General features: G+C 37.1%; 1 protein-coding gene across 7 annotated transcripts in view; it reads left to right on the plus strand.

The window, feature by feature from the left end:
• cspg5 (chondroitin sulfate proteoglycan 5) overlaps positions 1–16,461 on the plus strand; it is a 52,744-nt gene that overhangs the window by 24,439 nt on the left and 11,844 nt on the right. For all 7 annotated transcript variants that reach the window (XM_023330683.1, XM_023330682.1, XM_023330677.1 and 4 more), the window contains exon 3: positions 11,609–11,797. In XM_023330683.1, the coding sequence (XP_023186451.1) occupies positions 11,609–11,797 (189 nt within the window). The remainder of the gene's footprint in view (positions 1–11,608; positions 11,798–16,461) is intronic.

The raw sequence follows: 16,461 nt of genomic DNA on the forward strand, positions 1-16,461 counted from the left end.
TGTTCTCAAAGGGCCGGTTGTGCCAGAATGTATTGAAAAACTGTTAAAATATTAATAAATATCTGTGTCTCCATTTGATAAGTACATCTTAAAATTTAATGATACCTCCAGAATTTAACGATTGTTTTTGTGATTTTTTTTGCAATCAGAATAATTGATTTAGAAATATTTTATCTTTGCGCTGTATGATGGTAAATGTGACCTTTTGTTATTCGTTACAAAGATTACGGATGTAGAAGTAAGAAATACTGCCACCTGCAGGTGGGAGTTAACAGGTCATAATTTGATAACCTGTTAACAGCTGAGAGTTAACATGACCTGTTATGTTAACAGGTTATCAAATTATCAAGTTATCAAATTATCAGATTTTTTTTGATCATTTTTGGGAAAAATATTGAATAAACTCACAATTATGCATTAGATTGAAAAAGTGTAGAAATCTATTGATTTCATGTGAATTGCCAGAATCACAACATTTTGACTGATAAGTTAATGTTTAAGCGCACTACTTTCATTTTTTAGTTTCTATATATGCGTCGGAAAACCTGGTCTTTGAAAGGTAAAAATTGCCCTGACATCAATATATTACTTGAAAATAGTCTCAAAATTACAATATTATCACTTATCTCAATAATTAAAGAGACTATTTATTGGACGACTTGTTTTTTTCTTCCTGGTCAGTTATCCTAATTTGCTCCATATTGTCCATTTCCAAGCCCACCGCTGTGCATCTTCACTCAGTTTATTCTGTCAACCTTCTGAGCAGTTTGTCATGAAGCTTCTCTTCCATAAGAAAGCCATCTGTCATCTTCATCTCTATTGGACCAAGCGCATGGAGCTAAACGTAAACATAGTTTTTTCTAAAGCCAGAAAGGCTGCTTTGAACATGAAAGAAACAATTCATAACCTTTTTAAGAGAAAATTATCAGCCTGTCAATGGGGATTATTTAGAGTTACAAGTTGCCACCTCTGTATGTCAACAAAGATGTACTTTTCTTTTACAGATCATATGCAGACATGGTAAGCTTCACTCAGTGAAAGAAAAATATTTACATTTTGGATCAGTTTTAAGAGCTTATTTTCACATTCTTCATCTTGGAGCAGTTTAGCTCTAAACCTCGGTCAGTTTCTCCAGCTAGACCTTCTTCTTTAAACTATTTGTGGCATCCCCGGCGCTGGCTCCTCTGTCCCTCTCACAGATGTGATCTGACAGTGTCATAAACCACTTCCACCTCAGGCGCTGCAGAATCAGAACCATATTCGGAGAAAGAGATGAGAAAGCAGAGGGAGCGGGTGACTGAGGGTGTGTGGCATGGAAAGAAGCAGGGAGATTTGTGTATTGAGCGGCTTTGTAATCTGTCTTGCATTTCCCTGCAGTGTCCCTCTTAGTTTCCAGTGTCCCACACCTGCTGTCCATCTGTACACCTGTCCACAGTCAGTTTGGGTAGTTATTTTAAAGTTTTTTGCATCATAAGTGCCTTTTTCTGAATGCAGTCGGGTCATTTTTGACTCCATAATATGTCAGAAAGACAGATGTAGCAAGATAAAGAAACCAAGGCAGGGCAAAAGAGCTTGAAGGATCAAACATTTGTAATGAGAACAAAAAATTGTCAACAAGAAGTGGAGAGATGTACTGAAACAGAGTGAGAAGTGGAGAGAAACAGAGGAGGTAGAGTGGAGAGAAACTGAGTGAGAGAATGAGTCAGAACCTTATAATGCTTGCCAGCATGGAAACGACTCAGGCGAGCCAGGTCAAATTTACTGGCGTGCGTGTGTGTGTGTTGCAGCTTGATGTAATTAAGAGAAGCTTTGAGCAGCAACAGCCGTTTGTGTCCATTTTTTGGGGGGATTTCATGCTTGCGTCATGAAAACACATGCAAGATTATGAGCGTATCAGAGATCAATTTTAGGTGAAAGAGCATCGAGAGGTGGAGTCAGGTCAGAGGTCTAACACGGGGAAGATTTACGGCTGCTGAGGAGGCTGGGGCTGACACACACAGACTCACACACCCCAACACACACCCCCACATGCAAAGCGACTGTTTTTGCCAAGCTGGATCTTGTGAACTTACTTCATCCCTAACAACGCACAAAAACATTTGCTGAAATTAACTTTTGGGTGTGTGCCTCTCTGCAGGATATCTAAGCTTCGACTCTGAACTTCACAGCTGAGACTGTAAACCTGTTTGCATGTGAAAACAGATTTTCACAGCTTTTCAAATGGTTTTACATCAATATGCTCTAATGAGTTCAGGTCTCCGTTTCTGCTTTTTGCCAACTTTAGATACCTCTGACTGCTTTATGCTCTTATTTTAGAAGAAAAACCAATATGGACTTAATCTACTTTTAATATACTTATATCAAATTTATTTGAGTGTTAATTTTTTTTCCTGCAGAACAAACCAGATGCTGAAGGAATTTATTAGGTCTTGGGTTTGTTCTGTTATAGAGCCATGTCATTCTTTAAAGTTTTAAAATGTTATGTTGCTGAGGCTAATAGGCCAAGAAATGTTTTGTAAAGCTTAACATAGATATATGCTTTATTATGATTTCACTCAACTCTCAGTATCTCCAGAGGCCTTTTGTTTTTGAGGCAAGATGTCAGCAGATAAAGGCAACATGACAAATGCAAAGTTCACAACGTGGGACCAAAACTCCTTCCAGTGGCTCTCACATGTTTACACACCCCTGTTAAAATGTCAAGTCAGGTCATGGTGAATTATTTTAAAACCTTTTCTACATATAGTAGCAAAGAAATCTGTTTACAGATAAGATAAATAAATACAAAATTAACACTTTTGACCTCAGGATTTAGTCTTCTTTAGTTGGAGTTTATCAGCATATTGTTTCAAGAATTGACAACATTTACCAAGTCTGTTTTGTTTACACTGCTAAAGCAGGCAGTTATAAACTTTTTTAGGGGGAAGATTGAAGTATTCATGGATTTTAGTCATTTTTCTGGTTACTGTGATCTGTAACTACAGTGAATACTGAGATTCCAATGATTGAACCCCAAAGTTTGATGTCATTAGACCATAACTCATTGTCCAACATATTTTGAGAGCTAGGACACAGCCAGCGCTCTTCATAAATTGCTGTTGTTCTTCACAATTACGTTTGGTCTTTTGGCTGCCTCTTTAACCAGTTCGGGAAAACTGTCCTTTATTATTGTGAAGACAATAACGTAAGAACATGTTGTCCTATATTTTCTTCAGTTATCTGTCACTCCCTTCACTGTGACATAGACTATGTGTAATGATGTTCACTTTTAAACCCTTCTCCTGACTAGGATCTAATTGACACTTTTATTCAATTAGATACTTTTGATTCTTTGCAACCTCTCTGAAAATTATTTTTCAGAGAGGTTGGATGTATGTTGGATGTATTCTCTCTCCATTGAACGTTGTAAATCCTGGTGAAAATCTATCTCTCCAGCTGATATGGTTCCCAAATATTATATATTTTTTCCCAGTAATTGCAAAATAAATCATCTCCTGATTGACAAACCCCCTGCAATCACCTTATTTTTTATTGTCTGGTGCAGCAAGAGGTTGTTTATGTCCATATTTAACCTCCTAAGAGCAAACTGAGTTTCTGCAGCGCTGATTTACTGCCTTCTTGTCAGGGTCATGAGCGGAGCAGTTTTGTTGAAAACATCCCTTTCAGCTTCAGCGAGTGGTTGCAGTTAAATGTGACAAGGGACCCATCTGTGAATCAGTAATTAGTTTGCAGTTTATGGTGTCGTGACTGCTCTCCAGGGATCCAGAGGTTTATGCAAATAGGTTTTGGGTACAGTTGGATCTGTAGATCTCCTCTGAATGAGTCGTTTGAGTCGTTAGCAGCCTCGGTGTGTATAAAACAGCAGGAATGATGGGATGTAGCCGAGTCACGCCGACAGCTCGGCGGGAAACAATATGTAAATGTGACAAGCAAACAGAAATAAGCCAAATTAGGTGTTTATGTTTTGCTAACCAGATGTCACAAGCTGCATGCAAGAACGTACCAAGTTCACTTTCCTGCTCAGAAATGCTCTTTGCTCTAAATACTCTAAATGTTCATTTAGAGGACACTGTTGATAAGCTTGTAAAGCAGGCAAATATAATTTGTTTGTAGATTTTGTGATGCTTTGCTTAGACCTTGAAAAAGAAAGATATCAGCATAGTGAAAACGGATTTATTAGAAATATTTAAGCTGGCTTGTTTCTGCTTCCATGTTGTTGCTAATTTATCTTAATTTAAGATCAATAACTTTGAGTTTAAACGTTTTGCTTGGACTTTCCTGAACTGACAGGTCTTTGTTTGACTCCCCTGAGATGTCTGAGTTGACTTCAGCTTAATGCAAAGTAGGAGCTAGAAGCTTAAGCCAGTGTCCTTCAAAGTGCAACCACAGTTGACAGTGAATATGTAAATTTTCCCTAAGGTGTTTTGAACACACACCAAGCTTTAACTGTGAGAGAAAATTGGTGCAAAGCCAAAAGAGTTTCAAGATATTGATCTTGGTTTTCATTTTATGTCTTTCAAACCTTATCCAGACTTCTCCAGCCCTGAGAAGAACAGTTCAGCTTAATCTGCCAAGGGTTTTTTTTATGAATTCCAGTAAAATTGTATCATTTAACTAATGTTTACAGGATATTTTTTCCCTTGTCCTCCCCAACCCTGATGCATTGCCCCTTCTGAGTGTTCTCCACCCAGTGATGTAAAGACTGAAACAATGAAATTCTGCAATGGCAACCAATTAAGTTATGTAGCTATTTTCCATGAGTTTTACCTCATTCTGACTCAGTGGTGGGCACATCTTTTCCCATATAAATAAATATAAAAAAGGTCCATCTGTCTTGTTTAAATGTGTAATCGGGTGAGATCAAACTCCAGTCTTTCCTCCTTCTCTCTGTCAACCTTGTAAAATCTTTTCCAGTGTTTTAATCTTTACCTCAGCTTGACCCTTAGTTTCTCTTCCCCTCCCAACGCCCCTAGCGAATGAGAAAGTTCCCAATTATTTGGAAACAGAATGTCAAATGTGGATCTCAGTGCCAGAATCGCAGTTCAAGTTATTGATTTTTTTTCTTAAAGAGATCCCGAGTCTCTCCTGTCCTCTGCTGGCCTTTTAGCCACACATCCAGCCGCTTCTGGATACTCGACTCAGTTTTTTTCTTCCTCCTCTGCAATCCTGGCATAAAAAAATATCAGCCTTAGGCAGGACATGTTTAAAAATAGTACTATTTTTCATGCAAATCTGGACTTAATGCTAATATATTCAACACTGTTGCATACCCTCTCCTGTCAGTTCAGATGCAGCTTGTTTAGGTCTTACCTTCTGTTAGGTTGTTCCCCTTTAACCTTCCTATGACCTTGTCAAAATGCATTCTGTCTCTTCTTATGTTCTTACTTCATGTTTCCTACAGCTAAGCAACAACCATTCATCTCTCCTACGGGTAAAACTGAAGCTTTCATACCTCCAGCAGTGTTTTCCCACTGGACCAGTTCCTATGCTGGATCTGGGTTGTTGCTATAATGGGATATTTAAATAACCATTTTCTTTCTCCACAGCTATAGAGGCAACGTTGAGTCATAGGTCAAAAGTTTTAGGAAACCATTTTGAGTCCAGAACTTCATGAGATGCCAATCTATATTCAAAAAAATATTTGAAATTCTATTCCTGTGTAAAACTGCCAGAAGGTGCAGGCCCTAAGCATACGAAGAGGCAGATCTGCGCAATGTGTTACATCTAAAAAGAAGAACATGACAGAGAGGGAAATGTTCCCAGAATAACTCTGTCCAACAAAATCAACAAAGACCTAATTTAAGATATTTTATATTAGCTATTAGATATTAGCTAATTTCTTGACTTTTTAAATCAGGTTCCAGAAAACAGTGTTTACTTTGTTTTATTTTTTATAAAATAGAAAATATTTTTCAAGGCTTTATTCAGATTTCAACTAATAATAATGAGTCAATTATGCAATTATTTGAGATCTGAAAAATAATTATATAGTCAATTATATTTGTTTATATAATGACGAATAAGACAGTACCCTCAGCAGTTTCAATAATTTAACAGCAGCAACACAAGCAGTGTGTCTTGGGAGTAGCGCGTACATAAGCATAATTGACAGCAGTAAGACATTCCTCCTGGCTGTGATTGATTGTTTCTGACCTGGAGCCGTGTATTTCTCCAGATGCCAGTAGAACCACAGGGAGGCAGCAGGAGGAGGAGCTCGATTTTTTTACTCTCTGCTTATTCCTGTTTGTCACGTTCCATTCTTCCTGAGAAACCCAGCATAGATCTTATTGTGCTGCAGCACTATTTGTACCCTATACTCCTCTAGAATGAAACACGCCCATCTTCTAGCTTAATTAGCTAAACAGTCAGAGGATTTACTATCTTGTATTCTTTTTTTTCTGTCCCAGTGCCAGTTCTTCTGTGGTTCTTTTAGATTTTGACATTACTTCTCATATGGCTGTGGAGAACCATGGCAACATAGATAATGATGGGTTGGAAAGTGAATAAAACTGTAATGGGATGTGTGGTGACTTCATAGTGGGAATAACTGTTGTTGGCGTCTCATGTAAACCACAGAAGTGTTGGGAGTTTTTGAACAAGCCTGATTGTAGAAGCTCTTTCATGCCTGTTGAAAAGTTTGGCTCCATTGGTTTCTCTTTGTAGCTGCTTTAGGCTTTAAAGTTTTTCAGGGATTAAGACATTCACAAAGATTGACCTGAGCCAAATTTATTTGAAAATAAAAGATGTTGTCAGCTAGTCTTATAGTGCCCCAACAGTCTTATTAATTAGATCAGAAATCATCTGTTTGTTTTGTCTTAATCCCATAGACATCCATGAAAACGGCTTCATTCAATATGGCTTAATCTCTTTGTACTTTATTTACTGTTTCTGTGTCTCTTAAACTCTTCTTTTTGTTTTCCTAACAATGACAGATATTGTTGACTGCATTCAAATACTCATGATAAATGCATGTTTATAAGCTTTTAGCAAAGATAACTTAATATAATTGATATACTGTATATTACTATAGCAGGAGAGCTTTGCAGTCTGGTTGTCTATTAACCAGATTTGGATAATTTTCAAACTTTATGGAGTCTAAGCTGCGTCTTGCTGGTTCGAAACTCAAAAAAATATTTTTTCTTTGGTCACCTAATCCATCATATGTAATCCATCATATCACACTTACAAACTGTGGTTTCTACAATGCTTTTCTGTGTGAAAGTGGTTAAAATGTGAACAAATCTAAAAGTTAGTAATTGTCTATATAACTGAGGGGTTTAAAATTGAGATCAAAGGAAGCGCAAAGATAAAAGAAGCTACTTAAAAGAAAGCTGTAGTTATTACAATATGCTATGACTGAATTCCTTACCAGGTATGTCCATAAAGTCATTGGAAGTTTATCTAACTGGCCAAAGATATTATTTACAAGCAGATTGAAAGGAACCTGAAAGACCTATATTGCCTCCTACTACTTCTTTTGCTACTGCAATACTGTGCAAATTAAAAATGTGATGATTGAATTTCCCTCTGGTTCTAATATCAATATTTAATGATCAGAGGAAGGCTGGACAATTGTGTTTTGAATGCTGTTCATATATTGTTTCAAATTATATGTCTTAAAAGAAAAACAGAACTGGCCAACATTAACACTTTAACCTTCAGCATTTCTTTGCAAATCCACTTTTTACACATAGCCTATCACACTTTCAAATGAACTAATTTAGAGTAAAATGAAAAAAGAACTACTAGCAATAAAACCAACTTGTGAATTTTTCTAAAGCATTAGTAAAAGCAAGACAGATTTTCTGTGGGCAAAAACAAAGGAGTTGCCTGAGTCTGCAGGGGAAGAAACCTTACTTTCTATGTTTATGACGATCAGAAACTTGTTTATTGACATTCTCCTTTTCCTCACTGACTCAAATGTCTGCAGGTTGTAACTATTGATTTACTTTGACTTAGTGAATACGTTCATTGATCCTGTCGGCATCACTACTCCATCAGCAGACCACATGTTACTACACTACAGTGAGAGAGAAAATTCTTTTTAGCTTAAAGAAACTTTCATTTTGACAACTAAACAATGTTTATTAGCAACTCTTTTTCAACAGAAGCACAGTGTGCCATTCACCAAACTCTGTGTGTAGTTTCTAATGTCACAGTTCTGCGGTGCTAATACCTTGTCAGAGATAATTAAGTTCACTTACGACTTCACCTTCCTCATTTTAATAATAAGCCAAGGTGAAAACAATTTGGCTGCACAACCTAAAAGCGGGAGATGTGCATCAGCTGGAGCTCTTTGGAGGGAAGTAGGACAGCGAAAGAGCGGCAGTGAGTATGAAAATAAATTTTCAAAAAGACAAATAGCAGGAGAGGGATTACAGAAACAAGGCCAGGAATACAGAAGAGGAATGTTGAGCTGGATGCTAAAGAGGATTTTTCCCTCCCTTTTTCAGCTTGCCTGTGAAGGCATGACATGTCAGCTCCATGTCTGCTCCGTTTGCTGCTCAGCTGTGTTGCCATAGAGACCAGCACATAATTTTCCCTCCTCATCCTTTCTGCATCCCTCTATCCTCATTTTATTTTCCTCTCTACCCCCACTCTTCTTCTTGCGCCGACTTACATAAACCTCTTCTTTTGTACAAACACAGAAACACTCAGAGGTTGAGTGCACTGAAGTCTCCTTGAAAATGTGATATCAGTCTCCATCGCTCCCCTCTCTCCTCCTCGCACACATGCCCACACACTCAAAATGTCTCCTGGCTCTTTGGCAGCTCTTCCTCTCAGCTGGCAAATGAAAGAAAGATATTCAGGAAGGATTCAGGAAAACGAGCCGTGAAGGGAACGCACCTACATGTGGAAAAGCGTATAGGATCAGCAAACTTCAAACTCTTCACTCTCTTTACAATGTCTTCATCTCAGTTCCTCTATAGAGACATGTTACAGAGAGGGTGAAAAGACAGCAGTACATGTCTTGCTCAGTTTTCACTTGAAGCTACCCTTTTTCACCCCAGTTTGCTGTGAAAGCCATAAAAATCTTTATAAAAATATATTTTAAGCAGCTATCATAGCCAAGATTGTGAAATCCTGTAACAATGAACATAGTACTGCTCTCCTAAATGATAAAGGTGAATAAAGAGTGTGATATAACGTTATATTTTTAAAATGTAGCTTGAAGACAGTGGAACAGGTGTTCTATATATATATACAGTATATATATATATATATATATATATATATATATATATATATATATATATATATATATATATATATATATATATATATATATATATATATATATATATATATATATTTTTTATTATTATTATTTTCTTTAAAATCTTTGTTTTTGGATAGTTTCTTCAACAAATTTCCAAAACTTGAAACATAACCAATCACCTTTTTGATTACAACTTTTTTCTTGTTAATGTCCCCAACATCTCCACGCAATAAAAATGTATAACATAAATCTAGGATAGAAGTTTTAAAAGTACTTTGGAAGCTTTGTTAGGTTTTAAAAATAGGTTTTTCCCCATAATGTATTTTCAAATTTCACAATCATTTTTGTTCATGCTTGTTTTGTTAGAAAAAATACCATCTTGTAAAATATTCCATTTTCATGACTGCTATCTTTTGCCATTGTCTGTGCCAATCAAAAGATTAATGATAAAATGCATTTTGATCTGTTTGTGCAGCACCCTATGGTCATTTTTATAGTGAAATCAACTAAATTAAAGCGATCATCTTTCTGATTTTTTGCAAGCTTTACAGGAACACATAGTTTGTTTTGACGTCCCTCATGACGAATGGGCCGCTTTCTGAACGCCATGTGTAAAGGGTCAGTAGTTTCATGAGGTATTGAGATATGTTTGCTAGTTTCATGATAAACTTTGGGCAGACAAAGTCATCTGCCTCTGTGGTTCTGGTCCCCTCCCCAGGCGAACTCTGCACTTTACCAGACACTTATAAAAGGAGCAAGGGACTCAGATGGTATCTGTGTGTGTCTTGTGTGTGAGTCCACATGTGTGGTTTGTTAAATCTTATAAATGTCTTTTCTGACTTAGTATTTTTGACAGCTGCTGGGTGCGCATTTATGAGCTAAAGCCGCCATCTGTATGGAAAATCACCTCAGGTGGTTTTTCCTTGTTCACGTTCCATTATCAGTGAGGCTAAGTACAGTCTTTATGCTTTCTGAATCAGGCATTAATCAAACTCTGCGGAAAAAAGCTTCAGCAGTAAATAACTTTATAGCCAGGATTATATAATATTCTTTTAATCTCTCTTATACTTGCTGTACATATATTTACAAATACATACTGTTTCTGCATTTTTGAATCCTTGCAAGGACTGCTCTAAGCTACTTTTTATATTGACAGCATGTTATATTTTATTTTTATTTTATCTTGTCTACAATTGCTACTCAGTGGTGGTTGTTGTGTGTCTTGTCTCTATGCTGCTGTAACTGCGAAATAATTTCCCTGCTGGGATGAATAAAGTAATTCTATTCTATTCTATTCTATTATTCTATTACTCACGTAGGAATTTCATCTTCTTTTTTATACTGTTTCAGTTAATTTTGCAGAGTTGGGTTTCCACACAGCTCTTTCTACAGCATTTCATGTTGAGTTCTTCACGATGACTGGGTCATTGTGACATGTTGATTCTTTACTTTTTCCATCAGTCTGTTGTAGATGTCCTGCTGTGTTTGAGACATTGTTCTCTTCATCATCTGTTTTTACTTCAAGCAACAGCCTTTCCAACAGATTCCCTCACATTTGACTCTACAAATGCATTAGTTTGTAAGGAGGTACATGTAGAAGTAAAGACTGTATGGTCCAGTGGTTGCAGAATAAGCCCTAATCATCATCCTTCCACCTCCATGCTTGACAGTTTCATGTTTTGTATGTTCAGTTTTTACTAAACATGAACTGGACATTATGATTAAACATCTTTACTTTGGTCTCATTTGTCCAGTGGACTCTTTTACAGATATATTGTGGTTCATAGAAAGAAGGAATTTGTTAGTTAGGTCATGCTGCAATACAGAAGAGTTTTCTTCTGTTAACTCTTATAAACATGGCTACCTGTTTGGTCTGTTTCTGTCATTTTATCTTTTAATGTGCTAAATGATGCCTGTAGAGTCTAAAAGGAGCTCCTTGATTTTTTTGTACATTTTTTTAACTTGAGGTCCTTCCCAATTTGACTGTTTCTCTGTGGTCATTGCTGATGTTGTTCTGTCTTGGTATTCTGTATATATGTATGCTCCAGACCAAAACTCCAGCTTTTACAGAGGTGGTAACAATGATGACAGTCAATTAATAATACTTATTTGAGCTCCAGCACTTGGCTGCTAATTTGTCCCTTGTTGATGTTGTTCATACTAATCCCATGAGTGTATATTAGTAGCAATGCAATTTCCCTAATAGCTTAATATATGTAATTACTAATATCAAAATACTTGAACAATCATACCCATAATACCCAAAAAGGTGCAAATGGCAAGTTTAAATCCATTTGACACTTTTTTGTATTTCTTGTTGTGTTTTGCTCACCTTTTCCTTTCACCTGACTTTTTCACCATGGTTCCCCTTGTCTGTCTTTGTTTCAGATGCAATGTCCAGGACTACATTTGGCACAAAGGTGCGCGTTGCGAGTCGGTGGTGACCGAGTTCCAGGTGATGTGCCTCGCCGTGGGCGCCTTGGCCCTGGTGGTCTTGCTGCTCTTCATGATCATCGTCTGCTTCGCCAAAAAACTCCACGTGCTCAAGACGGAGAACAAGAAGTTGCGCAAGCGCAGGTGAGACAAGACCATAAGGTTTCTAATTAAGGAAAAGTAGAAGATGTGAAGTTTTAGATTCTTTTTTCTTGCCTAATTATTTTTGGCTAAAGCATCTCACTAAGACCTTTAGACCATTGGCAGAAATTATCTTCAGATGACCGAGGAATTGGCAACCACTAGCTGAAAACAACTTTTCCACTATGCAGAAGGAGACTGCAGCTGCTGCAAGCTTCAACATTTGAATTTTTCAATGTTTGTTGCACTGCATTGGTAATTATAATTAGGGAAAGATTAAATAATTGCAGAAGAAATCAGACAGATCAGGGCTTTTATAAAATATTAGACATTCACTGAGGATAACAAAACAAAATTCTGAGATTGGGATGTAAAATAAAAAAAAAGGCAATGAATGAATGTAACCAAATGCATGTGTTCTTCAAAGAAAGCTTTTCCAGTAGTATATGGTGTGTTTTTTTTTGGCCTTATCAAAATGGATGTATTTCACAAAAACTGCATAAGAAACTCTGTTTTCACATTACACGAGTCACGTGACCAACACAGCTGGATGTTGCTGCAAAGGTAACCTCTCCCAGATATAAGAGGCTCGCTGCTCCAATGCCTGAATAAGACGCCAACATCTCCTCTGATGGCTGATAGATAATAACAGAGCGCTATTGCTGAAATATGAATGTATTTCATTTAACATCCATCTCTGCCATGATTTTTAATGACCTATCATGTGAACAAGCTTATTCACATGATTTTAATTTAATTTTGTATTTAATGGAAAGATTGCAATTGTGAAATTATGGTTATTTTATATTAGCAAAGATATATCGACAAAGATTTGGGCATATTTGTAATAGAAACACAGGTTCTGATGTACCTATAAAACAGATACAGCAGCTAGAATCTGGTGACAGTTTATCACACAAGCACTAAATGTTGTTTAGAAATTCAATTATGGATTTCTAGCTGATCAGCAGGTGACAAAAAGTTGGTTTGCTTCAGTATTCAGTCCATCAGCTGTCTAAAATAGCGCTACCATCCTACAGGATAGCAAAAAATTACCATGTTCTTACTTTATTTCAAGATTACTAGAGTATTTGTTTGATAATTTGTAGAAATGAATAAAAGGAACAATAGTTTTTCAGGACTGTATGTATCCCAGTATGAATTAAAATGTATCTTGTAGCATATGGTGGCCCCTAATCTCCCTAGAATACTCATTGTTGTAATATTTTGAATGTTGAATATATTTAATTGGTAATGAGCAAAAGTTACGAGTGAGGACAGAAAATCCAGATATATACTTATATTAATATATCTATTATAAGTTTAACAAGAAAAGGATCAAGACAAGAACAACAAAGAGGATAGATGCGTTTGAGATTGCTGAGTAGGGGGATGAGCGAGCTTAAAAAGACACTGACAAGGACAGTCAGGAGTGTGGTGGGAAGTTGAAGGGATGGTAGATCGAAGAAAATGAAGAGGGGGGAGGTGAGAAAGGCAGTATAGGCACCTGAGAGCAAGAATCAGCCTGAGAAAAAGGCAGGTGAGGCGATACAACTGGTGTGAATCTTACTAGAAATATAGATACAGTAAATAACCAAGCAAATGTTGTTTAGAAATTATTTCAGTGAATATTGAGACCCTACCATACAAATAAATCATTCTTTCATGCTATTTATTTCCATATAATCTATTTTCCTTTCCTTAATTTATTATTCCCTGAAGTAAAAGTACCACAGTCTTGCAACACTTACACAATACTTTAAAATAAACAATGATTACAATAACTTCTAGCAGCTCCTATCTTACCAACTCTATTCTTGAAGATTGTGTTATATTAATACAAATGATGACTTGGTGCTGCTTTTGCTTCTCTTTGGCTTTTTAATGACAGGAAACATCAATCTAGCAGATTGGGGAAATTTTAGTCTGCAGTTTTACAGAGTAAAGTGTAGAAGCCTTTGTTCAGCCAGCTGACTAGCAGTGGGCAGCAACCAGTGGGGGAGGGACTACACTGGAAAACTCCAGTCACTCCAGTACTTTCTCTGCTCCCTCTTTAAAATAATTTTAACCTCTTGTACATTGGTGTCAGATGCTTTGAAACAACGTCCAGTTTAAGTTCAGCCAAGGAGGTTTATGTATCTCACCAATCCCTGCTGATCGCCTACCACATTATTTTCTCCCACCTAGTGCTTGTTATGCCCAAATTTTGCATATTTGTATGCTAACAACCTACATGTATTCCTATATACCTATCTTTCTGTACTCTAATTCATTTATTTATATATGAATGTAAATAAATGTACACAGGGAGAGGTTAAACAAATAAAATAGTATGAGAGCTTTTTAGGACCTTTCAGTATACCTTTCAACCACAAACTTCTTTTTATTTTCTTTGAATTTTACAAAGTACTGCATGGCTGTTAAAGTAACTGATTTATACACCAATTTCCACCTAATTATTAATACCCTCTTTGCTGCTTCTCTGATTTATGCACTCCTTGAGCGGTCCGACACTTTTGGTAGACGGCCATGTCTTGCTTTGGAGTGACTCATTTCAGTTTTGGATGATGGATTGAACACTGCTCCATTAAATATTCAAAGCTTTGAACGATTTTCACAACCTTATCCTGCTTGAAACTTCTCCACCACTTTAACCCTGACCTGTCTGGTGTATCTAATTAGGATTTACTAATTAGTTGTCATGTTATTGCAGTGATTTTATTTTATTTGCTATGATACTGTTCGGGATTTTGGTTGTAAAAAATTTAGAAAACCATGAATAATTTTCTTTTCCATTTCACAGTTATGAAACTAGTCAGTCTACTGCATAATTATCTCATGAAAGTTTCTGATTATAACTTGACAAAGTGAGAAAAAGTTTAAAAAGTATGAATACTTTTGCAAAAAACTGTACATTTATGATGCAATGCTAATTCAAAAGAGGGACTTGCTGTGTTGCAACCTCAAAACCTCTGCATTAAGCTAAAAACCCTGCAATTTATTTGGTGCACTGTATCCTAAAGAAAATACTGTCGGAAGGCAGCAGCAGCAAAAAAAGAGAGCAACAGACAGAGCGAAGAGCTGGACTGAATGGGAAAAGGAGTAGGAGTAGGTTGGGGTTATTTTGCCCGTGTTTTGATGCTGATCTCCGTGGCAACAAAGCAGTTGCTGTGGATGAGCAACAGCCCAGCGACTGAGCACCGTGGATGCAAATGGGAACCAAAGGACCGAGACCTCATCACAATCTCCCACGCTGCAGGGTTTATTTTTAGGACTGCAGGCGGGGGTATCATGCTAGCTGTGGAGGAGATTAAAGTCAGTAGTAAGGTGGGAAAGTGGTGCAGTGACTAGCATCCATATTGCTAGCTTGCAGAAATAAAAAAATGTAAAGAGAGGGTGATGTCATTGGGATTGTGGATCCAGCTGAAAGTAGGGCAGTCTGAAGAGGAGGAGGGGAGGGGAGCGGGAAACAGATGGAGGAGGTGGGGTTGACCTACATACAGCTGTGCAACCTTAGGGGTGTGAGCTATGGGGTGCTGCATGAAAGAAAAAACACTGCCTCATCAAGTGGTGGGTTTTAAGAAATCGATCAGAAGTAGGCAGAGGAGATGGAGGATGGCAGATTAGGAGAGGAGAATGGAGGAAAAGATGAGGATGGGGGAGTGACGGCGAAAGTGTTGCATGAAGGAAGGAAACAGAGAGTGAAAGTCGAAGAGGAGAGGGCAGCTTTGGGGAGAAAAACTCAGCATGACACACTCAGAGGAGCGTGTTTGGTGCTGAAAAGGCTCATGAATACTTGAAACTCCCACACTCTCCATCTGCTGTGAGTTTCTGCGGAGTGTCTTGAGATCAGACGACATCCTGGTCAAGAACGGAGAGAGACAAAGGAGACAAAGACCGATGGAGGATTTTAAAATGCTGCTTCCTTTAATCAGAAGTAAAAGTAACTAATTAAAAAGTTTTTTTATACTCACATCAAATTGAATCCTGAAACTGAACTCACTATCTGTTATCCCTGATTTAATGAGCATATTTAGCTGTGAGTTCTCTGCTTTGACACACATCATTATTTTCTGGTCAAACGCTTATCGACCAGAAATGCAACAGACACAAAGATAATCCAATAGTCCAGTAGTTAATGATAACCTGGTGAGCTATTCATCTAATATGCAGTGCTTGTACAGAGTTTATCTGAATCAACCAGGCCACTCAACTGAAATGTAGATTTGGTAATGCTGAATTAAAAGCAGCTAAATGACGATTAAACACCTGCTGTTTAACAAAAACTTAATCATGATGCCTGGTGAGGAATACTCAAATTAATTTTTTAGCTGCACAATCCTTATTGCAATATTTAATTTTGGGTCGGCTATATCATTTTGTGTCTCACACATTCTAACTGTGCTTGCCAACAATATGGTGGCAATTAAAAGTATACACTACCTTGGATGTTTTAGCCTCTTTTTTGTTTTTTGCAAATTAATCATGGACAGCAAAATTTGGCAAAATTAACAACAACAACAAGAACTCACAGTGAAAACAGATTTTTGCAAAAAAATATGAATAAAAATATGAAACATAAAACATGTAATTACATATATATTCATCACCTCTTAACTCAGTGCACAGAGTCTGTGTGGTTAGGTCACAGTTATGTTTGCACATCT

Source organism: Xiphophorus maculatus, chromosome 3 (assembly GCF_002775205.1).
Source record: "Xiphophorus maculatus strain JP 163 A chromosome 3, X_maculatus-5.0-male, whole genome shotgun sequence".
NCBI classification, from domain to species: domain Eukaryota; kingdom Metazoa; phylum Chordata; class Actinopteri; order Cyprinodontiformes; family Poeciliidae; genus Xiphophorus; species Xiphophorus maculatus.